General features: G+C 41.6%; 4 protein-coding genes across 8 annotated transcripts; 3 read left to right on the top strand and 1 right to left on the bottom strand.

Moving 5' to 3' along the window:
• Positions 1-438: 438 nt before the first annotated feature.
• zte38 (zebrafish testis-expressed 38) lies at positions 439-3816 on the top strand. Its single transcript, XM_086203146.1, has 12 exons — positions 439-773; positions 967-1111; positions 1363-1426; positions 1512-1548; positions 1638-1658; positions 1750-1776; positions 1864-1931; positions 2007-2155; positions 2248-2471; positions 3170-3218; positions 3295-3335; positions 3421-3816. Exons 1-12 carry the CDS (start codon positions 723-725, stop codon positions 3466-3468), a joined length of 924 nt encoding a protein of 307 aa, XP_086059272.1. The 5' UTR covers positions 439-722; the 3' UTR covers positions 3469-3816.
• aldh9a1b (aldehyde dehydrogenase 9 family, member A1b) lies at positions 2628-12848 on the bottom strand. 5 transcript variants are annotated; one of them, XM_086203142.1, is made up of 14 exons: positions 11923-12848; positions 11703-11764; positions 11520-11627; positions 11194-11401; positions 10733-10878; positions 7322-7451; positions 7075-7209; positions 6365-6561; positions 6078-6218; positions 5807-5995; positions 5226-5313; positions 4954-5095; positions 4361-4473; positions 2630-4206 (listed from the first exon to the last, which is right to left on the bottom strand). In XM_086203142.1, exons 4-14 carry the CDS (start codon positions 11369-11371, stop codon positions 4025-4027), a joined length of 1641 nt encoding a protein of 546 aa, XP_086059268.1. In that variant the 5' UTR covers positions 11372-11401; positions 11520-11627; positions 11703-11764; positions 11923-12848; the 3' UTR covers positions 2630-4024. The 5 variants fall into 5 exon arrangements, with proteins under 5 accessions (XP_086059271.1, XP_086059270.1, XP_086059268.1 ...); XM_086203141.1 differs by having other exon boundaries at positions 11520-12848; XM_086203143.1 differs by having other exon boundaries at positions 2634-4106; positions 11520-12844.
• Positions 11941-17691, top strand: uck2b (uridine-cytidine kinase 2b). The gene is made up of 7 exons (XM_086203147.1): positions 11941-12097; positions 14379-14538; positions 14986-15082; positions 15219-15361; positions 16245-16342; positions 17068-17116; positions 17205-17691. Exons 1-7 carry the CDS (start codon positions 11993-11995, stop codon positions 17339-17341), a joined length of 789 nt encoding a protein of 262 aa, XP_086059273.1. The 5' UTR covers positions 11941-11992; the 3' UTR covers positions 17342-17691.
• Positions 17692-19311: 1620 nt separating this feature from the next.
• On the top strand, positions 19312-25643 carry czib (CXXC motif containing zinc binding protein). The gene is made up of 8 exons (XM_086203140.1): positions 19312-19373; positions 19463-19546; positions 19779-19835; positions 19933-20014; positions 20104-20135; positions 20378-20455; positions 22582-22647; positions 24666-25643. The coding sequence occupies exons 1-8, from the start codon at positions 19338-19340 to the stop codon at positions 24741-24743; spliced, it is 513 nt and encodes a 170-aa protein (XP_086059266.1). The 5' UTR covers positions 19312-19337; the 3' UTR covers positions 24744-25643.
• Positions 25644-25872: the final 229 nt, after the last annotated feature.

Here is a 25872-nt window from a genome sequence, read left to right as displayed (position 1 = left end):
GTAGACGGCTGTTTCGAACAACATTGAGGAGGCTTCTGTTCAGGTGCGGAGCCGTGTCATCTACCATTGGAAAATGATGGCCGTATAAAAGTAAAACGCCTGTTATTTGTTTCAGTAACTTGAGGATGTAGCTTGTCCTAAAATCAAGACACCTTCTTGCATCTCGCACATTTTTTTTTTCCCCCAGTAAAACACCATTTTAGACATCTTGACTTGTAATAAGACGAAGATGCTGTTACTAGAAGTAATTAATAGGCTGATTGAGGTGTTCCATTCTGAAGGACTTGTCTTTTCATAAATGTTAGTGTTCTGCTGCTGTCAGAGCTGGTGAACTGGAGTACCTGTGAGGGCATGTAACCGGGTCATTCATGCTCTGCGTTCAACTGGAGTACAAGTAGTTTTGTCATTGCACCGCTGATTGTGTGCAAATCTACCGCGTGCCAATGGGGTGCCGCTAAGACACGTTTAGGCGGGAAATTTAGATCGTAAAATAAATGACATTTTTTTTGCTGCCTCTGTGAGCCCAATTCATATTTGACCAACTGTAACATAACTTGGCTTGGGCTACAGGTAGTACAGCCCGTACTGAGCGAAGGCTGACAAGTACTGCTACTTTAACGCATTTGGGCATTAACTTATTTTACACACATAAATATTCTCAACAACAGAGTAGGGCGAGTATTAGCTACGCTGAGCTAACCCTCCTGAATGAAAAGAAGACAATGGCTGCCGGGAAAATTTGCATCAAGAAAGATAAGGAGGTCACTGCTGAGGTTTGAACACTTAATTGCCGACCACCAGCACAAGTTTCTATGTTTTATTTATGATTGAAGTTGGTTGAGACATGATTTTCGTCTGTTTTGCTAGATATTTGAAGTAGATAAATGGCGACATCGCGTGGCTCTTCCACTGTCTAGCCAGTCTTCGCTCCTCTGGAGAGGTCTGTACGTGTTCATTTGTTTGCAGTGGACAGGACTGTTCCTGAACGACCTAAAGACAGCGCAGCAGTCTCTGGTCTTCGTGAAGAGAATGATGGCGGTGGCTGTGTCCTCCATCACCTACCTGCGAGGGATTTTCCCGGAGGATGCCTACCGCTCCAGATACCTGGAAGGTGAAAACTTACTGAACCAATATATTTTTTGGTGTTCGTCAAACAGGGGAGGTTAAGGCTCGCTGTAACATTAGAAAATCTAATAGCAGAATTGTCTCATGCATTAATTACACTAAGTTGATTCCTGCCGTCTGTTAAACCAAATGAGTAATATTTTGCAGCATTTGCCGATGCCAACTTCAGTACCTTAAAATTCATTGAGAAGTCTCGCACTTAGGCTTTCTGTCGTCTTCTCTTCACCAATTCACCAGATCTATGTGTCAAAGTTTTGCGGGAGGACTGCAACTCTTCTGGTGCAAACAAAGTTGTGAAATGGTAATGACAGCCATTTAAGAACGAATAGTCAGCTGTTAGTCACTTGATCAGTGCTTTCATCCTGCTACATCATGTTTTGTTTCAGGTTGATGGGCTGTTTTGATGCACTAGAGAAGCAGTTTGTAAGTTAATTCTTCTTTGAGTACTGTTGAAAGGTAGTTTTTCCATCTGGTCTGTCATCGGTACAACTTGAATATTATTCTTTTAACAGCTCCAGATTGTGTTCATTGGGGTAAGTAAATCAAGTTAGTACAGCAATATGAACATTTAATGAAAGAACAAAATAGCTGCCAAAAACCAAGAGCATTTCTGTTGCAATTCAGGTTTACACTAATCCAGATGAGCCTGATGTAAGTTCCCTTCGTAATATTTTTTGAAGATTATGAAGATACACCTTTTGTTAAGTCATGAAGTATAATTTGTTTCTATCTTTGCAGTGCATCATCGAGTCCTACCATTTCAAATTCAAGTACACTGACAAGGGGCCAGAGATGGACCTATTTAGGTTTGTGTACACACTTTATATTTGCAGACATCATGAAGTGAGTCAGGTGAGTTTATCGCTCTCATGAATTCACAGGAACAATGATGTGGAGCTGCAGGTGACGTTGGAAAACACCAAGAAAGCATCTGTGCTGCTCATCAGGAAGCTCTTCCTGCTAATGCAGAACCTGAGTGCCCTTCCAAACAACATCTACCTCACCATGAAGCTCTACTACTATGATGAGAGTATGACTCACAAACACACACTTGAGATAAACAAAATAAGAAAGAAATATTTGGGTTGCGTTTTGAAAACAACATACGTTTTCCTACCAAAGTCACTCCTGCTGAATATGAGCCTCCAGGATTCAAGGAAGGGGAATGCGACAGCCTGTGGTTTGAAGGCACAGCTGTGCACTTCACAGTGGGACACGTCCAGACCAACTTCCACATGCTCCAAGTGCGTGTGTCAGCTGAGTGTAGTCGTCTGGACAGGCTGCAAGAGGGTGACCACCTTGAGAAGAGCAAGTCAGGGATTCCTCCAGAACAAAGAACAACCAAGGTGGGGCCATTGGTAGAATGGTGAAAGAGCTGCACGTGAGATGTCAAAAACAATTAATTCTTGTTTGAGCTTGTTTAATTGTCTGAAATGTCGCACTGGTTACATTTAGGAATGACCGGTACAGATGTTTCTGCTGATACAAAAAAAAACCCCTAATTCTCATGTTTGATACCGATGGTGAACATCTTCAGCATTACAACCATACTGATGCTCCCTGTATCTTTAATATATCTTTGTTTTAATGCCAAACTTTGCAGTGCGATTTATTGTGTTAAAAAGTCACTTCAGAGTAGGTTACGTTTTCAGTGCCATTTTGTGTGTCAGCAAGATGAAGCAAAATGTAGAGTCCAAATTTCACATTCACAAACTTGGTGAGGAGGTGAAGTATTGGTCAAGGATAATAAACTTCAAAATTGTTTAATACGAACAAAAATTTCATTTTTTGCATTGGGTTTGGCCGAATACTTCTTGACAAAGGTGGAAGCTTTCTGAGTGTCCTCGAGTAGCAAAATGGAGTCATATTGTCCTCTTCCGATACTGTGATAGAAGTCCAAACTGGCTGTTTTTTTTATTGTGTGTGTGTGTGTGTGATTGTTTTAATCACAATGAAGACAGTATACCACCATAAACTAGCTAGAATTATTTATCAGGACTGATACAGATTGTGCATTCCTATTAACACGATTGTTTGGTTACAGAATGCTTGTAAAAAAATATATGCCGGAGATGATCTACCTTCTGAAGATGGTAAGTTTATGAGCTGCTGCATTTTGACACCAGATATTTATCTGAAGTGATTGATTGTTTACTCTCCCTCATGAAGAATCTGCACAGTTCAAGAAACCAAAGAGACCCGTTACAAAGGTACAGCTGACACAGGAGTTTAAAAATAACTACGTATGGGAATTCATGCAAAAAAAGATTTCTGATACTTATTTTTTTGTCTCAGAGAAAAGCTGACCCCAAAAGCCAGGCAAGGAAGAAAAGAAGAGCTTAGCCTGCAACATATCAGTTATTCTGTCTGAAATGTAAACAAGCATACTATTTTCTCATTTTATTGCATAAAGTTTACTGTTCTGTCACAACTTGATAAACACAAGATATTTTTCTTTCATGTAAAACTACATATAAAGCAGAATGTCATTGTCACAGTTGTAATTACAAAACTGTACACCAAAAAGGTTCCTTAATTGTACAGTCTAGATTAAGATTCAGCAGTTTTACTTCATTGGTGTTTGTAAAATGTACTGAATGTATCGTTGAAGTACACAGAAACAAAATACAGCTTGTGAACATGTATCAAAAAACAACTGAGCGCTACAATCAATTAAAGTTTTTTCACAGATTCATATCTATTTCCATTTCTGTATTAATGTGTTCATAAATGTGATAATTTGCTTTGAATTAAGAAAGTTTAGAAATATGGCTGGTTTTGAGGACAGACGGTCTTAGTCAGGTCCAGTGTCTGATCACACTCAACACCAATGGTGGATCGATATTCCTTGTGTGATATTGTCCTATTCTTCTACACTTGTGCTGCCTAGAAGAGGCTGTTAACGTCCCCCATCTCCACGAACACAGTCTTCAGCTGCGAGTAATACTCGATCGTCACCTGGCCATTCTCCCGTCCAATGCCTGGTGAAAGGGATGATGATTGGTTTGCTTTTTCTGCCACTTGGTGTAAACATGACAGCGCTCTGCTGCTTTTTGCGTTTCAAAGTATTGCACACATTATCTGTAGAGATCAGATGAGCCTCTTTCAGATTAGTCTGATTCGGGTCAACAACCCTCTATCAAACAGTGCTGATTATTTCAAAACAACCTCTCGAGCTTTAAGCAGACTTGAACAATGGTTTGAACAAAAAGGCCACAGATGTGCCAGATTATACCTGACATTTTGAAGCCTCCAAAGGGAACCTCCACAGGGGTGATGTTGTAGTTGTTGATGAAACAAAAGCCAGCCTTGAGGTGTTCCACTACACGATGGGCACGCTTGACATCTCTACAAGCACAAAATGTCTTGGTTGCTTAAGTGCTCATGTACACAAGTGGCCAAGTGTGCAGGAATATTAAAAACAACCACTTCATGCTGTAGATTAAATCTCTGTGACTGATAGTGTTTATACAGCTGACTGTGTCTTCCTTATTAAGGGAACCCACTAACAACTGCTGAGTGAAACACAAACTGATCGTGAGAATGGTTTGCTTTCCGGACATCAGATAATTGAAATAACCACTGCATTTTGTTCTGCCTCTTTCAAAAGGTATTTCTGTGCAGCGCATAAGCATGGATAAAAAGAAAGGCACCTCACTTTTGATTTTTGGAGAAATAAGCCACACACTTGCGCACTCACAATCAACACACCTGAGTACCATACTCAAGTGTGTAAATGTGATCAAGTGCGCATACTGGGACAGCCCAACAGCTTCAGGCTGATACTACTACAGAGTGATGGTCATGTGTGATGCCACAGGCCTTTACCTGGTGAAAACTCCAGCCGCGAGACCCAAGGTGGTGTCATTGGCTCTCCTCAGGACCTCCTCCTCCGTTTCAAAGGACAACAGAGACATAACAGGACCAAAGATCTCTTCCTTCACACAGCTCATCTCGTCTGTGCAGTTCCCTATGAGACAGAAAACAAGTAATACCCTATAAAGATGTTGCTGCAGTCACCGAAGCTGCTGTGCAACATCATACCCAAAACATGGATGAAAAATTGGGTTTTCTTCATATGAGAAATATTGGAGGCTGACCTAAAACACACGGAGTCATGTAGTAGCCACCTCGAAGTTTTGGGTCTGGCGGGATGAAAGGTTCACCTCCATACAACACAGTTGCTCCCTAGAAGCAAAAATCTAATTTAATGTGATGTTACTCTCAAATAAGGTAGTGTAGTAAAGATTTATTCACATTCAGTCACCTGACTTTTAAAGACATTCTTACTCTAAGGTTTTTTTGATAATTAAGTGGTAATGTCTGAGGAGGAATGTGTCTCAATCTCAAGTCTTACAAACAGGATGCAATACTTGCTTTGGTTCTTACCCGGAAGATTAAACTGAGGGCTAAAAAGAGTCATATAAAATTTGTGTGTCAAAACCCTTGCATGAACGAGGCCCATTGTTCCTGAATGTACTTTCAGAACTCATTTATCCTCCGCACAGAAAATATTTCAGGGCAAACAAGTTGCATTTAGTGTGTGTGTATGAAATATATCTGTTCTGTATCACAAGGCACATACAAGGGTCCTTTAACCTGCCGTAAAGTTTGTGTGTCACAGCTGTGATGTCAAATTAATTCTCATACTAGCAGAATATATGATTCCAATCAGACAAACCTCCTTCTTCGCCTGATCCACAAAGGCCAGGACTTTGTCTAGATGCGGCCGGTTGACAAGCGGTCCCATCCTAGTGCTCTCGAGAAGCGGGTTACCAATCTCAATCACCTGGGTCCTTTTCACCACCTCATCCACAAACTCTGTCAGAATATCCTTTTGGACAAAGACTCTAGTGCCATTGCTACATACCTGTGAAAAACAAATACATTAGGACACAGAATGATGCCCAAACGTGACAGCATATGAAAACTCAACATGGCATTTACACAACCTGGCCTTGAGAGAGGAAGTTAGCCATGAGAGCCCCCTTCACAGCATTCTCCAAGTCACAGTCTTGGAAGATGAGCAAAGGAGATTTACCCCCCAGCTCCAGACTCACTGGCTTCACTCCTCTGGATGCCATCTCCATTATCTATAGGTTAAGTGACATGAAACAATATGAACATACAAGAAACGCAAGGCCTTGCACTGGCAGCCAAAATAATTTGTTGAATTTTTTTTAGTTTTAATCCTTGTGTTAGGACAAAGAGGAGAGTCTTTGTAGCCAGTGGACCAGACCTTCTTGCCTGTTGGCACACTCCCAGTGAAGGACACCTTAGCAACATCAGGGTGATGGCAGAGTAGGCTCCCAGTCTCATGGTCTCCCTGCACCACGTTGAGCAGACCCTCTGGAGCTCCAGCCTGGGCATAGATCTCCGCCAGCATGATGGCAGTCAAGGGTGTCACTGGTGATGGTTTGAACACCATGGAGTTACCTGGTTCAGGGGACGCCATAGGAAACAGTTCCTGTAACAGTCTCGGTGTATGGCTGATTGCATGCGTAATGTTTTTGTAGCACCATCTACTGGTGAAATACCATTACATTTACTGGCAGTCTCATCTAGGCCACAGTGCTGCATGTGTTTAGCTGTTACATCAGTTTGTGTAAACATTGTACAGTTAATGACAAAAAAATAAGATACACCGGGTAATAAATACTATACAATTTAAAATGTCTTTGTGAAACTGGTGTTTGGGCTCCTGAGATTGTCACAGAACAATAACTGTGTCCATGGAAGAAACTTCAAAATGGCAGAAACCTGCAACCTTTGTGACAGCTTCCATTAAATCTCATTAGAATCTTTTAAGCGGTGTGTCACATATCCAACTATTCTCAGTAGAACGACATAATTGATGTATTATGTTAACCATTACAACATTTGATGTTTTGAATTAATATTCTGGGTGGCTCCACAGTACAGAAATCCAATTTTTGAAGGATTCCTTACCACACGCCAAGGCAGGAGCAGATTTCCAGGCAGCTATCTGGAAAGGATAATTCCAAGCCCCAATGCCAACGCAAACTCCCAATGGCTCCCTGCGAGTGTAGGCAAAGGACCCTCCAGCCAACTGGACATGCTGGCCTTAACAGATGAAAAACAAAAGCACTGGGCAACTTTTTAACAATTGGTTTTAAACTTAAATATATCAGCAACATACCATGTTTATCTTTAGACATGTTAAGAGTGCACCAACCTGCCAGAGTGCTGGCCAGCCCTGCATAATACTCTATACACAGTCTAGCTGAGTCCACATCCAGACGGGCCTCAGTGATGGACTTCCCATTGTTGATCACCTCCATTTCAGCAATCTCCTCTCTCCTGTTCTGTGCATGAACACTAGAATGATGATTGTGTAATTGCTGCACACAAGTGCAGGAAAAGATAGATGTCATGAAAGTTTTTTCTCAAAAACTACAAGTGATAATCCCATATTGAGTTCCAGAAGTAAATGATGTGAAATAATTAAAGCGATCCACATATTAGGATACAGATGTGTTAGACAATGTATTTAAAGAGACATGTTATGAAAAACTCTCTATTTTCAGTGCTTGTGTACACATACATGCATTTGGTTCTCTGAAGGGCCAGCTAAAACATTAACAGTAAAATAAGAAAACTTAGTTACTTCGATATGGGCTAGGGTCCTCTTTGCTCTTGAAATTCAACAAGTGGTTTAAATTTGATGCACATCTCTCACTCTCTCTTTTTGAGAAAGTCAAAGTTTTTTGACAGGAAACCAATTCATTTTCATTACTACGACATCATAATTTAGTAAACTGTTTGCGACTGTTTTACCATCTTCGACAGTTGTCAGATTTTCTTGTATGTTTGTTTTGTTTTGAGCTGTTGAATGGGCTTTCCCCTGCTCAAAAAAAAAAGAGAAAGATTTCATGCACAAAAAAAGAACAATATTGGAATAAGTACTAGAGAGTTAACAAGAGGAGACTTCGATATGCTGAGGCGCGAGGCAAAATTTAGTCAAAGGATGGTGTACATCAGAGGCACACGCTCATGGTATAAACAGCTGGCACACATTGGGGACTGTGACAACTCACTCGAAACCTTCAAAATCCCTCAAATACTGGTTGAAAACAAATCAGCAATGTTCTCAACATAATCTGATGCACGTTCCCAGGGGTTTATTATGCGTTTTAACAGTTTATTGGAGGTAGTCGTGCTATTTTTATGTAATGTTTCGATTTGCAATATACTGTTTGTGCGATGTCCACAGATTGCCTACAAGATGTCGTGTACACTACCAGTCCAAAGTTTGGACACACCTTCCCATTTAATGTTTTTTCTTTATTTTCATGACCATTAACGTTGTAGATTCTGACTGAAGACATGAAAACTATGAATAAACACATATGAAATTATGTAGTAAAGAAAAAGTGTTAAATAACTCAAAACATGTTTTACATTTTAGATTCTTCAAAATAGCCACCCTTTGCTGGGATTGCTGCTTTGGCCACTCTTGTCATTCTCTCAGAGAGCTTCGTGAGGTCGTCACCTGAAGTGGTTTTCCAACAGTCTTGAAGGAGTTTGCAGAGATGCTGAGCTCTTGTTGGCCCATTTGCCTTCAGTCTGCGGTCCATCTCATCCCAAACCATCTGGATCAGGTTTAGGTCAAGGGACAGTGAAGGCCAGGTCATCTGGCGGAGCCCTCCATCACTCTCCTTCTTGATCAAATAGCCCTTACACAACCTGGAAGTGTGTTTGGGGTCATTGTCCTGTTAAAAAAAATAAATGATGGTCCAACTAAATGCAAACCAGATGTCACTGCAGGATGCTGTGGTAGCCATGCTGGTTCAGTGTGCCTTCAGTTTTGAATAAATCCCCAACAGTGTCACCAACAAAACACTGTCAACAAAGCAAAGGGTGGCTAGGAATCAAAAATATAAAACATATTCATAATTATTTAACAATGCTTTCTTTGCTACATAATTCCATATATCTCGCTTCATATATTTGATGTCGGCAGCACAGTGGTGCAGTGGTTAGCACTGCCGCCTCACAGCAAGAAGGTTGCAAGGTTGAGTCCTGGCTTGAGCATGGGGTCTTTCTGGTTCTCTTTTGGGTTCTCTCTGGTACTCCAGCTTCCTCCCACAGTCCAAAGACATCAAGAGAGGACGAGGCTGATTGATACTCTAAATTGACTGTAGGTGTGACTGTGAGTGTGAATGGTTGTCTGTCTCTATGTGTTGGCCCTGAGATGGACTGGTGACCTGTCCAGGGTGAACTGGCCTCTTGCCCGAAGGCTGCTGGGATAGGCTCCAGCCCCCCAGCGACCCTTAACAGAATAAGCAGTAGAAAATGGATGGATGGATGGATATTTCATGTCCTCAGTATGTATCTACATTGCAGAAAGTAGTAAAAATAAAGAAAAAACATTGAATGAGAAGGTGTGTCCAAATGTTTGACTGGTAGTGTATAACTGTATTTTATTGAACCTGTGGTGCCTTAGGACTGCAAGTATAATTTAGCAATTGCACTATCCATTTCCTACCTCTTATCCTGTTAAGGGTCACGAGGGGGCTAGAGCCTGTCCCAGCAGCCTTCAGGCAAGAGGCGGGATTCACCCTGGACAGGTCGCCAGGCCATCGCAGGGCCAACACATAGAGACAGACAACATTTTCCTCTCACAGCCACACCTACAGTCAATTTAGAGCATCCAATTTACTTTGTCCTTTCTTGCATGGCTTTGGACTGTGGGAGGACACTGGAGTATCAGAGGGGAGAACTTGCAAACTCCACACAGAGACCCAGAACCTATTTGCTGTGAGGCAACAGTGCTAACCACTGTGCCGCCACAATCGCACTAATTCTAGCATATTTACATTGATGCTACCGCTGATATGTTGATAAATGGGCATTGTCCTAATTTAATAAATAAGTAAACAAACACTCTGGCTTATCACATCTGAGTGGGCTTTTCAAAAAGATGATACTGTAGCAGTTTTTCACTATAATACTTGCTATTATCTGCAGTCAATTCTGCCCAGTAAAGTGACTTTGAGAGCTCTTATGAGGCACCTAAAAATGACATTATTATTATTATAATTAATATTGTTGCAAATTACACCACCACAATGAAAATATTACACTAGAAAGGGGTGTAGGAAGGCCTCTTATAATGTTCACTCTTCCCTCAACAAAATAACATTCATAGTGTGACAAAGAAAAGCCCCTGATGTTTGTTTGTACTTTACACAATTCCATGCATTGTCTATACTGCTGATGCTGTTGGAGGTCAAGGGGGATCCCAGGTGTCAATGGCCAAGTCATCAGTCCATCACAGGGCTGACATATAGAGACAAACAATTTTTCATACTCAAATACAAACCTGCAAGCAATATAGAGTATCCAGCTAACCTAACTCACATGTTTTTTCTGTGCAGAGCGAAGCAGGAGCACCCAGAGAAAACCAACACAGACATGGGGAAAACATGCAAACCCCACACAGAAAAGCCCCAGCTGGCCTTCTGATATGAACCCAGAATCTTGAAATACCGTGCAGTCCAATACAATGTATAGTACAGGCAGTGAATATGGCAACTCCCACCCATATTCTAAGAAATTCAGCCTCCATATATGATATACACACCTCAATAATATGGGCCGCTTCTATCATGACCTTAGCTCTCTCCATACCAGACATCTTACACCAATGGCCAAAAGCAGACTGAGCAGCTTTCACAGCCTGATCAACCTCCACAGCACCACATGACTGCAAAACACAGAGGACACGCCCTGCAAAATGGTATAACTGTTAAACAGGCCACTCTCTTTAATGTGTATCACCTTCAATATGGAGGTAAATTATAGAAGTTTGGTTTCTAATAATAACATTAATGATCACAAGAGGGCTTCCAATCATGGAGCCACTGAAAAACTTTAGTGAAGTTTAAGACAAATACTTTTGACGGTGAACTTAAAAACAGACTGAAAACTTCATTTATAGACGCGTGTTCGTTATCTTCTCAAAGCAATGACCAAAGTGCAAAAGTGTCTATCATGTCAAACACTAGCCAGTTTATGCCAGCATTAAAGGAAGTCGTAGATTACCTGTTGCTGGCTCATATACATTTTGCGCACTGCTTCTTTGATCGGTCGCCCTTCTCTTTCCACCCCAGAAGTTCAGCGGGTCCGTGAGGTGCACTGAGCCCGCAGAAAACAATCGTGCAACCGCTGCCACGGGACCAGCATTGGGATTCCGCACGGAAAGTGCGAGCCTCCGGAGCATGGTGACTCGATTTAGCGCTGCAGCCAAAACCTTAGACGATATATCGTATAACATATCGGTATAGCATAACGTGGATTCTGTTGATTCACAAAAACATTGACTTTATTGCAATTAAAAGTTGAAGTGGTTCACGTATTATAACACTTACCCGATCAACTGGAACTGTCCAAACACGCTACTTCAAAACAACATGCTGGCTATATTTTCTCGGCTGTTCGTTTATTTTGTCCTTTTACATTTGTTTAATAGAGAGCACCTACCGTAAAATTTCACACAATAAGTATAAAAAGCACTGACGAGTAAGAAATTACAACTAAGCATGTTAGCCTACCCCACCACCGTGGGGTTCGATCAGTGGGCCGGACACAGATTCAAAGCGTCACAGACAATTGGCTATTCAAGTGTCAATCCCAAAACAGAGAGAAACAGGACATTTTCAAGAAAATAAGTATCTTTAAATATCAGTTCTAAGCGATTTAAAAATTACATTTGTTGCTGCTAAATTAAAGCAAAAATAAATGTAAATAGTATAGTGAATGTTTAAAACTAACGGTGGCGATGTGGGCGGAGTTCCGCTGCAGTGATATTCCAGCTCGGTCCCTCGAGTTGCGCATTGCAAGTATGGCCGGGGACAGTGAGACACACCTACGGGACCCTGGAGAGAACACCAAAATTATTCGTCAACCTTTTCTCATCGGTGTCTCCGGTGGCACCGCCAGCGGCAAGGTCGGCACCACATCATACTATTTTCACGAGCATTTTGAATTGTCATGCGCAGGATAAGAGGCGAATGAAGGCCGAGACAGGTCGGCAACCCGGTTCTGGTTGACCGCATGGCTTCAGTGACTCAACGTTAGCGTGTGATTGACAGCTGTAGCATCTGTTTAGCCAAGCTGGCCTTCTTAGGCACCGTCCTAACCTAGCATGTGTGTCCACCACTTTATAGGTCGAACTCCCAAGATTTGGCCGTTCCTGTTCTCTTGCATAGTCACCATTAACTGGAGGCTACCATCTTTTGTAGATGTGGAGACCATTGAGGTTAGCCGGGTTGGCTGCCAGGCCAAATTCCGTCACATGGTATAGCACTGCCGGGTGCTGAAGACAATAGCTAGTGCTAGCTTGATTTGAGCTATCGAAACCGTGTTTGTAAACAGTGGCAACCTCAAACATGACGCTCCAAGCTTCATGCTTGGACTATTTTTGCATTGCAATTTAAGCAAAACATGAAAGACGAACTAAAATACGCGTCTTACGTCAGTAAACTTCAAAGTGGCTTTTGGGTAATCGTGAACGCTGAATAACGTTGATATAGATGTAATTTAGCTCTTCGAAGGGCACGCGTCGGTAGGAAATTAGCAGCTCAAACGATTTCGGTCGCGCGCACGTCCCTCTGTTCTACAGAAGTAGATTAAGTGTTTTCTGAATTGGTCACGGTTCGATCGTTTAGATGTTATCGTCGCAGCCACCAACATTTTACTATTTGGTGTCAACAGAAGCCCCCTTTTTTTTTTTTTTAAGCAGCCGCCCACGTATGCCTTTTACCATAAGTTACGTGTGTAACCAGCCAACCTCGCGAGGCGTTGAAATGACAGACGTGGCTTCTTTTAGAAAACGTCATGAATAGACGGGAGTTCCGTTCACAACTTAATATAATACACATTGGTAGCATAACTCCAAAATACTAATTATTTATTAATGAAGGAATTAATGGTCTAAACTCCACATCCCAAAAATGTGCTCTCTCTCATGTCGCCATCTGTGACACTAGAAAGTAATGTCATGCTGAATTACTGTGCACTGTAGCCAGCATTATAGCAAATTAAGCTACACAGGTAGTTGTTCTGCAGCAGTTCCTCTTGCATAATATAGATATTGTAGCAAATCCAAATTGAGGCTGCATGGTGTTAGGAAATGAACACACCTTTGCAGACACAAGATGTTTAAATTCCTTCAGTGAGAGCACACGTGTGCGCACACATGCATCCCATGGACCACATTGAAAATAACTACTAAAATTACATGAAAATTGGATTTAAGCCATCGTGAGTACATCCATGTTTTATCCTAATCTTATTCTAAAATGTCACTTTTTGCAATCAGCGCTAAGAGTGCCCTCCCATTGGCCATTAGAAAGAATGCATTTTCAAAGACAGAGGAGTCTACATCTGAAAATGTTTAAACTCCTAGGTGGTTTTCCCCTATGATGATGCAAGCTCACTGCATGCTTTCTTTTATTTATTTTTTTTCTCTCTGGTGTATGACAAGCAGGTGAGGGGGCGCTAAATATTTACTTGCAACTTCCATGGCCAAAACCAAATTCTTTTTTTCTATCCATGTTGGCTCTAGGTTAGGAGTCATGGCTAGCCCACCTTCTTCCATTGCCACATGGTCCAGTTGTGACACTTGTGTTAATTGTATACTCATTCACTGATAGGCAAGGTGAGGATGGGCACTCTTACTGGCCCAGCGCTCAACCAAGCTGTGATGCACTGTGGCTCAAGACATTTCTCCCTGTGCCATTGCCTTTTTTTACCAACTGTGATCAGATTATTTCTGGATTTGTTTTGTCAAAAGAGATTAAAGAAGTTTCCTTGTAACTTGCCCTCTTGGCTAAAAGTGTTGTTTTTGAGTGTGTTGATTCATCCTCTCGGCCTAGGTGGGGGTGGGGGTGGGGGTGGGGGTGGCGTCGTCCAAATTCATTGAAGCTAAATTTCATGAACACAAAAGCAGCCAGCCTCGGGCAGCTGGAGAGTGTCCTGTCAGCATTCGTCAGGAAATTCATTTAGTCCCGCAGGTCAGTGAGGACAAAAACTGTGGTGTGTACAGGGCCGTTTACCTAATGATTGTGTTGATGACCTCATACAGTGGCTGGACTTTGTCAGCTCAGGCTGCCCACTGCTTAAAATCTGGGTCATTCAATTTGAACTTTTTTTTTTTTTTTTAAACAAATCTCCGAATCAGTGCTGTTGTTGCTGCAGATGATCCCATCTTCCTCTTTTATTTGCAGTCTTCTGTATGTGAGAAGATCATGGAGCTGCTGGGGCAGAACAAGATCGACCACCATCAGAGGCAGGTGGTGATCCTCAGCCAGGACAGTTTCTACAAGGTGCTGACTCCTGACCAGAAAGCCAAGGCAGTTAAGGGCCAGTTCAACTTTGACCATCCAGGTATAAAAATACTGGATAGTTATTTGAAAGCTGAACCAAGTTTGTGCAAAAATTTGGAGTGATGTGTGCTATACAAATACTTAAATATAGTAGATGACTTGCAACTTCAATTCCTCAAAACTTCAGCAGCATGCATGACTGCAGTCGTTGCTGCCTGGTTGACTTGAGTTTTTTGGCAGAAGCATCAATGCCATTTTAGGAGGCAGTCTATCCCCTCTTGCCTCTGCTTCCTTTCCCAGCTGGTTTGAAATCCATGCAGTCAGCAGGCCTCTCTCTCAGGCAGCTGCTTTTGCAGCTCACTAACCGAACCCAACACCTGTTACTCTACAAGGAATTCGTAGGTTACCAAATGTGCCATGCAGTCCCCACATGTCCATGGCTGCTGATCTAAGTGGCATCCCAGGATCCCAGATGTCTGCTGAGCTTTTGCCTCTTTCATGTCCTCAGATGCCTTTGACAACGAGTTGATCATGCACACACTCCGACAGATCCTGCAGGGGAAAACGGTCCAGATCCCAGTGTATGACTTTGTCACTCATTCCAGGTGAGTGCAATCATTGCATTGTACTAATACACAATTAAACCTGCTGTTATATCAGATTTCCAAAAGTAAAAAGTCAGATTAAGATTTATGTCATACAACACATAGTTAGAAACGTGTGTCTGTGTGTCTTTTTCAGGAAAGAGGAGTTTGTTACTGTGTATCCCGCAGATGTGGTCCTGTTTGAGGGCATCTTGATGTTCTACTCGCAGGAGATCCGGGATCTATTCCAGATGAAGCTGTTTGTTGACACAGACCCGGACACACGGCTCTCTCGCAGGGGTTCGTAGTGATGGTTTCCAATATGACGCTCAATAGTTGAAACACATGGAATGCTTTTTCATATTATGATAACTCAATTGAGGTACAAATATTAACAAAGTTTTGGCAGACTTGTCAAAGAGAGGGTTGGAAGAGCACTTGAAATTAGCTATGGTAGAACATGGAGAGGTAAGGAAGCAAAGTATTTATTTGAGTGAAATTTGAGTGTGTTCATTAATTTTCTCCATACACACCTATCTAAATACTTATCAATGACCAGTGTAGGTTATCAGCACTGGAGGGGCCAGTTAGAGATTTTTTTGTTTTGTTTCAATGGGCATTATTCCGAGAACTCAAGGTAATATTATTTCCATCCATTTTCTATACTGCTTATCCATTAAAGTTCATGGGGGGGCTGGAGCCTGTCCCAGCTGACATTGGTGAGAGACCAGGTTCACCCTGGATGTGTCGCCAGTTTGTCACAGGGCCATCAGGAGCAATTAGGAGCTCAAGGATACTTTGACATGGTCACCTGGAGAAGTGAGGATCGAACCAGCGACCCTACGGTTGCTAGACGGCCACTCTACCTCCTCTCATAGCCACGAGATATCACCTTTTCAGTGATCTAAACCAACTAAGTTGAAGTGACGAAAGGTACCTCGTAGCTTTAAACACCCCCCCCCCCATGCTCCTAATTTTTAGGGCCTGAGCCTGAAGGTACTTCAGGCTTGCTTTTCTCTCTATTTCTACACCAGGGCGCCATATAATGACAGCAAATAGGTAGTTCTGCGGTGCACTTGAAAATCTGAACATGTATTGAGTGTTTTAAAAAAAACAACAACATAGAATTAGTTGGTCTCTAGTTGATCAGTAATTTGTTTCTATTCTTTGCTTTATGTTACAGTTCTTAGAGATATAAGTGAGCGTGGCAGAGAGCTGGAGCAGGTGCTGGCGCAGTACATCACATTTGTGAAACCGGCCTTTGAGGAGTTCTGCTTACCAGTACGTGTCCTCACCAGCTGAACACAACAGCGGGTCACTGATGGTTAATGTCATCCTATTTTTGCTCCAGTTTTTTATCTCAACTGTCAGTAACAAGTAGGGTTGCAGCATTCTGGGAAATTGCTTATTTTGCATGGCAGTTAACTACAAATAAATGGGAATTTACTTTTAGAACCTGGGAATTAGGGAGTTTATTTATATCAACCGTATTTACCTCTTCATATACCTACATAAATACAAACTTTTTGTATTCTCAAGAGCAGATGTACATGCAAGCATTTGTAATGCAAAATTACTTTTTTTTTTCATCAATTGGAATATAAATTAAGTTGAGTATTTGCAAGTGAACTTGAATATCATTGATCCAATGTCTTTATCCTAGTTATATCACCTGACTGAATGTTGTCCTCAGAGTCAAATATGTTCATGTGGCCTCAAAAATCTGCTGGAGTGGGCAAGATGTTTATAATCTGTGTATGTGATAGAAGAATGAGAAATTCATACATTCAGTATAAATGACCCCTCCCCCCCCATGTTTTTTTTGTGTGGATATTATCATTGACATGAAAAAACAAATTACTTTAACTTCCCATAAAACATTAACAGGAACTTTCCACTGGTTATCACAGCCGGAACTAGATATTTGACAATACTTGAATTTGTCTGGCTCAAGGAGATTGGGTCTTCCTGTGAGCTCTGTCATTGAATGTGTCTGTTTCTCCTAGACTAAGAAATATGCAGATGTGATTATTCCACGGGGAGCAGATAACCTTGGTAAGGCTGGAATTCTAGTCCTGAGCAGACAGTGTAGTTTTGGTCAGGCTTGGAGTTTAACCCTTTTCTCCTCATCTCTTGTCTGCAGTGGCCATCAACTTGATAGTACAGCACATCCAAGACATTCTGAATGGCGGCCTAAACAAGCGTCACAACGGCTGCACGAATGGCCACAGCACTCCCCGGCAGCGGCGGACATCCGAGTCCAGCAGCAGACCTCATTGACCTCGTGGCACCTCTCTTCCTGGGGCGGAGAGGGGTGTGGGGATAATGCTGTAAATAACGCCTGTTGGCATCACTGTATTTAAGATGAGCAAGGAAGGAAAAAAAAAAATGCAAAAATTTCAATGCCTTTTTATTGTTATGGCTACTCCTTGTTATTAGTTCTTTTCATTGTCATTGTGGACTTTGGGATTTAGATTTCTGTTAGGAGGGTGAAAGAGAAGCTTTTACTCTCCTGATAATGACCATGGGTTAACACCATGCTGTTTTCTCCCCATACTGCATTTTGTTTTTTTATGTATTCCCTGCTGCTGAATGGAAGCTCATGCAATGAATAAAAGAGGGGAAACCTTTTTATTATTTAATGTCTGATGAAACTTGAACCCCCTAATAGGTGGGGAGTCTAATAAAGGTCGAGTAGATTCCAGATAGGAAGTGGATTGGAAAAGTTTGAACAAACCAGGATTACTCTTTGTATTGACAATCTTGGCACTGGTTCCCACTGTATTTTTTTTTTTCTACTGTTTCTTTATTGTATTGTAATCTGTTACACTAGAGGCCTGTTTACTGCACAAAGTGTCCACTACACTGGTCAGCGCCATCTTTGCAGCTGCAGAAACACTGATTTTTCCGTTAAGGCTGGAAGATTTGACTGACAACTGTAATACCTTAGGTTTGGAACAGTTTCAGATGCATGTTTGTGCTGATCATTACTTTTTGACCCTTTCACAGCAGCCATTTTAACTTGTCATTGCAGGCAGGGTAAACACAGATGTAATTAATATTAATTATCGCTATGTTTCATTTAGGGAAGCCAGAGCACTGGTATTTTGTGTGCTAGTTCACCAGAATGGCTGCCATGAAAGGGGGCTGTCCACATCAGCTCCGTTAAACACAGGCACTCCTCTTATGTGATGAAACTGTGACATTTTATTTGAATTTTACTCATTTCCCTACCTGTGTAAACAGTTGTGCCAGATCGCGAGGCAGGTAAATAAGGTTAGTATGTGTTTACTCAGGTTGATAATACCAATATGATTTGAGGAAAAAAGTATTCGATGCCACAGCAATATCCCAGGTTTGTGGCCATAAACCACTAAGACCCACCACAATGCCTCTGTTACGTTGCCTCAGGTTGTATGATAAATATCCACGCTGGAAACCAGTTTCCATTCTAAGTTTAGGCTACAATAAAAGCTTTCCAATCAGTCTTTGTATTCTGTGGACTGCATTTGATGTGTATGGTGCGACAGAGTGAATGATTTGTACCATGAGATTTGTACTGTATGGCTGTTGAATTGGTTTGGAGTTTGAGGACGTGTACCTGAATGACATTGTCATTAAAATGATGCGGCCGAATGTGTCCGTCTGCTTATTTTTTTTCTGTGGTATTTACAAGTTTTTCTAAGTTACGTGTGATTAAAGGCAATCACGAGATCCAAGGTGTAGGTCATTAAATTTCTACTCCATGTCCACTGGAGGGCACAGTTGGCTTCTAAAATTTTGCTCCCCTAAAATGCATACAGATTAGTGAAGATGCATTCACTGGCCAACTACATCGAACGTAAATTGGAGACATTACATCACAAACACACAGACGGTAGAATGCAGATGTGTACACCAATTAAAAGATATACTTTTTTTTGAATACTATACTATTTTGGGGAAATATATGGAGGAGTTGTGACTCAGAAACAAGATGGTTGTGAAATATATTTGTAAGGTGGTTTTATATCTTGTGTTTTATCACTCATTTTAAAACTCAGCATATGCCATTTTATTACATCCTATTTGGAATTGTGTCAATTTTGAGCATGCTGAAAATCTTGGGTTTACATTTTTATTATTAAAATAACAATGTTTGGCTTGATTTGTAAATAATTCAAAAAGGAACAGTCGTTGTATTGATTGTTTTCATATTAGCCTGCTTGACACACATACACACACAAAACTTTCAAATCAAATTTGATCAAATTTACGAAGCTTTCCTGAACGTAGCATGGGAAGCCGTCAGTGGGAATGCTTCAAGATGGTGGTGGGTATGGGTGTACAACTGCAGCATGTTCTCCTGTAACCATTCGGCTAGTTTTGGTACGTTAAATGTTCTTTTTATGTCCATGACAGAAATTTGGGCTTCAGTTCAAAGCCACCCTGGAAAACGTCACCAACGTGAAACCGGTGGGCGACGACTTCCGCTGGTATCTGAAGGTAGCATAGCTTTCAAGCTAACATGCTAATTTGTACTCAGTGTAGCAGTTTTTATCATTTTGATGTTTGTGGTCACAGAAATCCAAGACATGCCTTCACCTGATATGTTACCATTTTGTTTTGGCTTATTACTTTATTTCACCAAGAAAATAATGGCAATTCGTGGTAAATCTGGTGAAATTGCTCTTGCTTTCTGTTGGGACTTAATATTTGGTATCTTTTCTGTTTTTAGCTCAAGTGTGGAAACTGTGGAGAAATCCCTGATAAATGGCAGTATGTAACCCTGCTGGTAAGGATTCAAAAGTACTGTGTGTTTTTGGTGTGTTCATATCTTACTTAGTGTTGGAAAAAAAAGAAATGATCTGTATTTTAATGTATGTCTGCAGGAGAGTGTGCCGCTGAAAGGAGGACGAGGAAGTGCTAATATGGTGCAGAAGTGTAAACTTTGTAGCAGGGAAAATTCAATCGGTATTAGCTCATTTTACTCATCTTGATATGGTCAATGATGATGTTATCATCTGCTTCTACATAATTCTATCATTCATCATTCCACACAGAGATCCTGCGAGAAACAATTACAGCTTACAATGTAAGAAAACCATCTGAATACTATGTCCACATTGGTATGCCAAACTCTCCCCTCCCTGCAACAAAGAAGCAAAGATTTTTCTGTTCTTCAACTAATGATAAAGTAACTTCATTTCAATAGGAAGGTCTTCCCTTTTTTCCCTTAATCCTATTGGGTAATTCTGCTACATTCAAAAGTTTTCCTAACCCTGGGAATATGTCAAAGGTTTTCAGCTGTTAACTTTGCCTGTCTGCTGTTTGAAGGCCGAAGACAGCGAGGACTTCAAGACGATGGTGCAGTTTGAGTGTCGCGGTCTGGAACCCATTGATTTCCAGCCACAAGTGAGATTCTTTGTATGCATTTGGTTGTGTCTGAAGAATTACACATGCATTGTGTCTGGTTGAACTTGTTTTTTCTATACAGCTGACATTTTTTCTGGATTAACTGATTGCTGACTGATTAACTGATGATTTGCTTTTGGGCGGCACGGTGGTGCAGTGGTCAGCACTGTCACCTCACAGCAAGAAGGTTCCGGATTTGTGCCCCGGCTTGAGCACGGGATCCTTCTGTGTGGAGTTTGCATGTTCTCCCTGTTCTTGTGTGGGTTCTCTCTGGTACTCCAGCTTCCTCCCACAGTCCAAAGACATCAAGAGGGGACGAGGCTGATTGATTCTCTAAATTGACTGTAGGTGTGACTGTGAGTGTGAATGGTTGTCTGTCTCTATGTGTTGGCCCTGTGATGGACTGGTGACCTGTCAGGATGTTGCTCAAAAAGCCTCTGGGATAGGCTCCAGCCCCCCCCTCCCCCGCGACCCTTAATAGGATAATCAGAAGAAGATGGATGGACGGATGGATGGATTTGTTTTTGTATTTGCTAGGTTTTGTAAAATACACGGACAGAGCATCTTTACCTGAAAAGTGAAACCAGTGTATCAATACCTTTTTAAATGGCATTCTGCAGGTGGCAACACCACTGACTGGGAAAATCCTTCTTCTTGTAAAGAATGTCCCATACTTCCACCTCCTATTTTATCTTATAATGAGGTTACAGTCTAAATCGCGAGTTTCAAGTCAGCCTCAATACAGCATTTTTGTAAATTGTTATTGATTAACAGTAACAAAAGAGCATCTGAAGAGCATGGATCATTACATGGTAGCCTATTGGCCAGATTTGGCATACAGAGGCTTTCCATGAAGTCTACAGAATCTCTGAGAAAAGCAAAGTATCTTTCCATGATAAACCTGCTCTCAGTGAGCTTCTCAGTGGAGCACCTGGGCAGGACTGCCTGTCTGCAGCACACAGATAGTGATGAGCATCCATCCATCAATCCAGCCATTATCTTTTCCGCTTATCCGTTAAGGGTTGCGGGGGGGGGGGGGGGGACTTGGGCCTGTCCCAGCTTACATTGGGTGAGAGGAGTTGCTCACCCTGGGCAGATCACCAGGCCGTCGCAGGGCCATCAGGAGCAATTAGGGGCTCAGTATCTTGCTCAAGGATCAAGGACACTTCAACATGGTCACGGAGATGTGTGAGGATCAAACCAGCAACGCTTTGGTTGCTAGATGGCCACTCTACCTCCAAGTCATGCTGCCTAGTGATGAACATGTCAGAGAAAAATTGCTCTGAATAAGAAAAAAAGCACAGAGCAAAAACACCATCTGTGGCAATCCCACTGGAAGGGTTCAGGTATGTTGCTGAGCATAGGTCTCCTGCAAGCACCCAAAGCTACTGTGCAGTACTGTAGTCACATATTATAAACAGAGTGCATATTTCTATGACCGTTTCTAAACCAGTTTGTCTCATATAATCTGGTACTGGTGAGTGTAAAGTTAAACTTTGAAGTACTAAAAATTTAGGAGTAACAATACGATTGATCCATTTTATTTTAGGATAGTTGAAGCTGAAACTTATCTCTCTCTGCCTTTTATGAATGGAATGTGGCTGCGATTGATGATGATGGTACAAAATGAGAACACTCATAACATGATTATCACAAGGTGAGCCTCTGCGAAAGCCAAAAAAGTAGATGTTAATGGAAAGGAGGAAAATACATTTTACATTCATTGCTTCCGCATATTTATTTTGTAGCAGGTACTGAAACATTTGCATACAATTAAGTATAACTGGTTGCAAGTCATTAACAAAGTTAAATTAGTTTTAAAGTTTGCCTGAAATTTCTTTGTACATTTGGCTTTCTAATAAAACCTGGAATAAATATGGAGTTAATATAATGTGGTTTTAATTGTGACAACACTGGATCAGTCGAACAGGCAAGAACTCTCATGACAATACCGTGGGAAGATAAGTCATTGCTGGTCACCATTTACCATTGCCATTTACAGTTGGCAACATGTATAAGCTGCTGGTTTAGACTGAATTAATGATTTGTACCTTTTGTGGGAAGTTATTTTATGGTAGCCAACTCATTACATTAAAACTCTGTCTCTTCCTTTTTGTCAAACCCAGGCTGGCTTTGCTGCGCAAGGGGCGGAGTCTGGAACTGCATTTTCTGAAGTCAATCTACTAGAGAAAGTAAGTGTGACATTTCTCTCTCAGTAGTATCTGTCATCAGTATCAGATATTAGTAATTCACATAGAACTGACATGTCCCTGCATAAACATTTGATATAAAATGACTTGAAATAGCATTTGTAATTTGTGAGTTTCTGTGGCTGTTCTGTGGAAATTCATTCTTTCAATTTCCATTTGTAATTTTCAAAGGTGGGACTTGAGCCACGGTGAATAGGACTTTGGGGGGAAGATGGGGAACAGGGACAGAGACAAAGACAAATAATGGAAAAAGTCAGACATAGTGAGCGAAAGAGATGGACAGAGATAACAAGAGATGAAGGGCACAGAGAGTGACAGACGGGGACGAGAACATGCCAGAAGGATAAAGGGGAGCAGAGAGAATGACGGTGGGATGTGGAGTGCACAACAAACAATAAAAACAACCAACAACAACATCTAATGGTTACTCAAGCATCCAATTTCTGCATAATACTACCAATTATCTGCTAGCAAATAGCCTCTTCAGGTATGTTGCCTTCTCCAGCAGCTTCAGCAGTCAGGGATCTGGGAAATTCAGAGGCACAAAGGCTCCAGAGAAGTCAAGTTCGTAACAAGTATGAGTACAGGAGGACGGAAAGGAGGACAGATAAGCCCAGTGAACCATGGGTTATCTACCGGCAGTCTAAGCCTATAGCGGCATATCTGTGGGCTGGCTTTGGCTGGCTATCTATAAGCCAAAAAGTCAAAAAGGAAGGTCTTAAGTCTGCTCTTAAATGCGGAGAAGGTGTTTGCAAGACTGGGAGACGGTTCCATGGTGGAGGAGCACGATAACTGAAGGCTCTGGCTCCAATTCTAATTTTAGAGACTCCAAGAACAACAAGTAACCCTGCATCCAGGAAGTATAGGTTCTAGCAATTGATGAAGTTAATTTTATGTATTTGATTTAAGAAGAGGGCAAATGAAGTAGATGTGGCTTTAAAATGGAGTAAATATAAGTTTTAAAAAAGAGTAATGTGAATAAATATTGGTTTAAAAAAAAGAGTAACATGAATAAATGTAGACTGAATACATGTAATAAATATTCCACAAATTCCATCCATCCATCCATTTTCTTCTGCTTGTCCTGTTAAGGGTCGTGGGGGGTGGAGCCTATCCCAGCGGCTTTTGGACGAGAGGCGGGGTTCACCCTGGACGGGTCCCCAGTCCATCACAGGACCAACACATATAAGCCCCTTTCACACTGCACCAAAAACGCGGGTCAACACTGTTTTTTGGTCACCCTGAAAGGGTCGACTCGGCATTTCGACCCGCGTCAACAGACTCGCCAGAGACAACATTGCCACGCACGCAACGACAATGCTAACGTTCGACTTGGCGAGATCCACTTTGTCGTTTGTTTACCTCTCAGTGTTCCAGCGCACGTTTATGTGAAATGATGATGTTGTCAGCGCGATGACGTATGAGAAAAAACAAACAAACACAGGCACGCAGCCCTCACAGCGGGAGTTCAGACCCGGGTCTTCTGGAAGCTTGAATGAGCCCTAATGCAGAGCAAACGTGGGTCCAAAAACCCACGTTGACGCGCGTTTTTCAGTGTGAAAAGGGTAAATAAACAGACAACCATTCACACTCACAGTCACACCTACAGTCAATTTAGAGTATCAATCAGCCTCGTCCCCTCTTGATGTCTTTGGACTGTGGGAGGAAGCTGGAGTACCAGAGAGAACCCACGCAGGAACAGGGAGAACATGCAGACTCCATTCAACAATTATCCAACAGATATCCATTCAATCATGATATCACTTGACTTGAATTGAAAGGGCATAACATGTCGATACTTGACTCTTCCAGAGACAAATGGAAAAAATGGCTTGGAACTTGCTTAAGACTTGAATATTGAAACTTGAGACTCACTTGACTTGCTAAAGTGTGACTTGATCCCATCTCTAGTCATTTTCAGCATTTTCTGTGATTACTTTCAATAGTGGCAACAGTGTACAGTGTCCTATTTTCTATGTAAGTTGTATTTTTCATTTCAGGACTGGACAGATTACGATGAGAAAGTCAGCGAGTCGGTGGGAATATATGAGGTCACACAGCGGTTCATCAAGTGCTGATGTCATGTGATCACCATCAGTGGTGGCTGAATGGACTTTTTAGCCAAAATGGCCTTTCCTGTTTCCTGGTAACTAGGGTTGTTCAGTTGCGTGTTTTGGCTACTAAAACACAGTCATAGTGTTGGCTGAATACGAAGAAACCTCTTTTATTGCTTTAATGAAATGGAAAAAGTGAAAATCCTTACGTATTGGTTTTCTTTAACCATTTGAATGTGTTTTTGATCCTGAATTACAGATGAGTCAAGAACTGAAAATCATACGTTAAGAGGCTTTTCAGAGTGAAAACTCAAGTTATCTGTTGGTGTTTGGTCCGGACAGCTGAAGAGGTCTTCCTCTGTTTCTGATTTGAGGTCTTGCAAACTGAACTGATTTGGCACTGACAGACTGCAGACATTAAAACCATTGGTAACAACTTCCTATTAACTGCATATGCTGGGACAATTACTGGTTGTTTCAGTTGAGTGTAATAGCAGTAATAAGAAGTATAATTGGGATTGAGGAGTGATTTTTGCTTCATTTGTGGAAACGGTAGTTGGAACGCAGCGTTCGTAACTACAGTCACAATCAACACCTTGTCTTCCTTTCTATGGGTTGGATGAAACGGAAGAAATCTTGTTGCTTGTGAGCTTTAATTGCTAAAATGTCATCAACTGTATAGGCACAGCGGATGAGTTTGGACTTGGTTGCCAAGAGTTGAATGTTTGGCAATTTGAGTAACTGGCACAATGACCTAATTAAGAATATAAACAAATCGCTCATCATGACCGAGTCATGCAACCTTTCCTCTTCAGCATATTCTGGAAGCAACTTGACATTGGATTTTTTTTTAACGTTTTTTTTTTTTTCTCCGTTGTGCAAGTTTGATAACATGTTGAAATAAAGATTTTATGGGCAAATTGATGTAACTGTAGCTATTTTAGTGAACATAATTGCCACTTTATTTCAACTACCAGGAAAATGTCAGCTAATAAAAATCGAACTGCAACTTCAGCATCCTTGGTTGCTCCTTTGCCAGTTGATCGGGAAAATCGTGGCCAAAGGGGCTAATCTAGTGGAGCGGCTCAGGCTGATGGAAGTCTGTCACCATCCATCTGGCCATGACGCACACTCTGATGTCATTCCTCGGCTG

Source organism: Aulostomus chinensis, chromosome 5 (assembly GCF_037954235.1).
Source record: "Aulostomus chinensis isolate RoL2024-O1b breed Wild chromosome 5, RoL_Achi_v1.0, whole genome shotgun sequence".
Taxonomy (NCBI): domain Eukaryota; kingdom Metazoa; phylum Chordata; class Actinopteri; order Syngnathiformes; family Aulostomidae; genus Aulostomus; species Aulostomus chinensis.
Note: the sequence above shows the minus strand (reverse complement) of the source record. Positions and strands in the feature narration are given on the sequence as shown.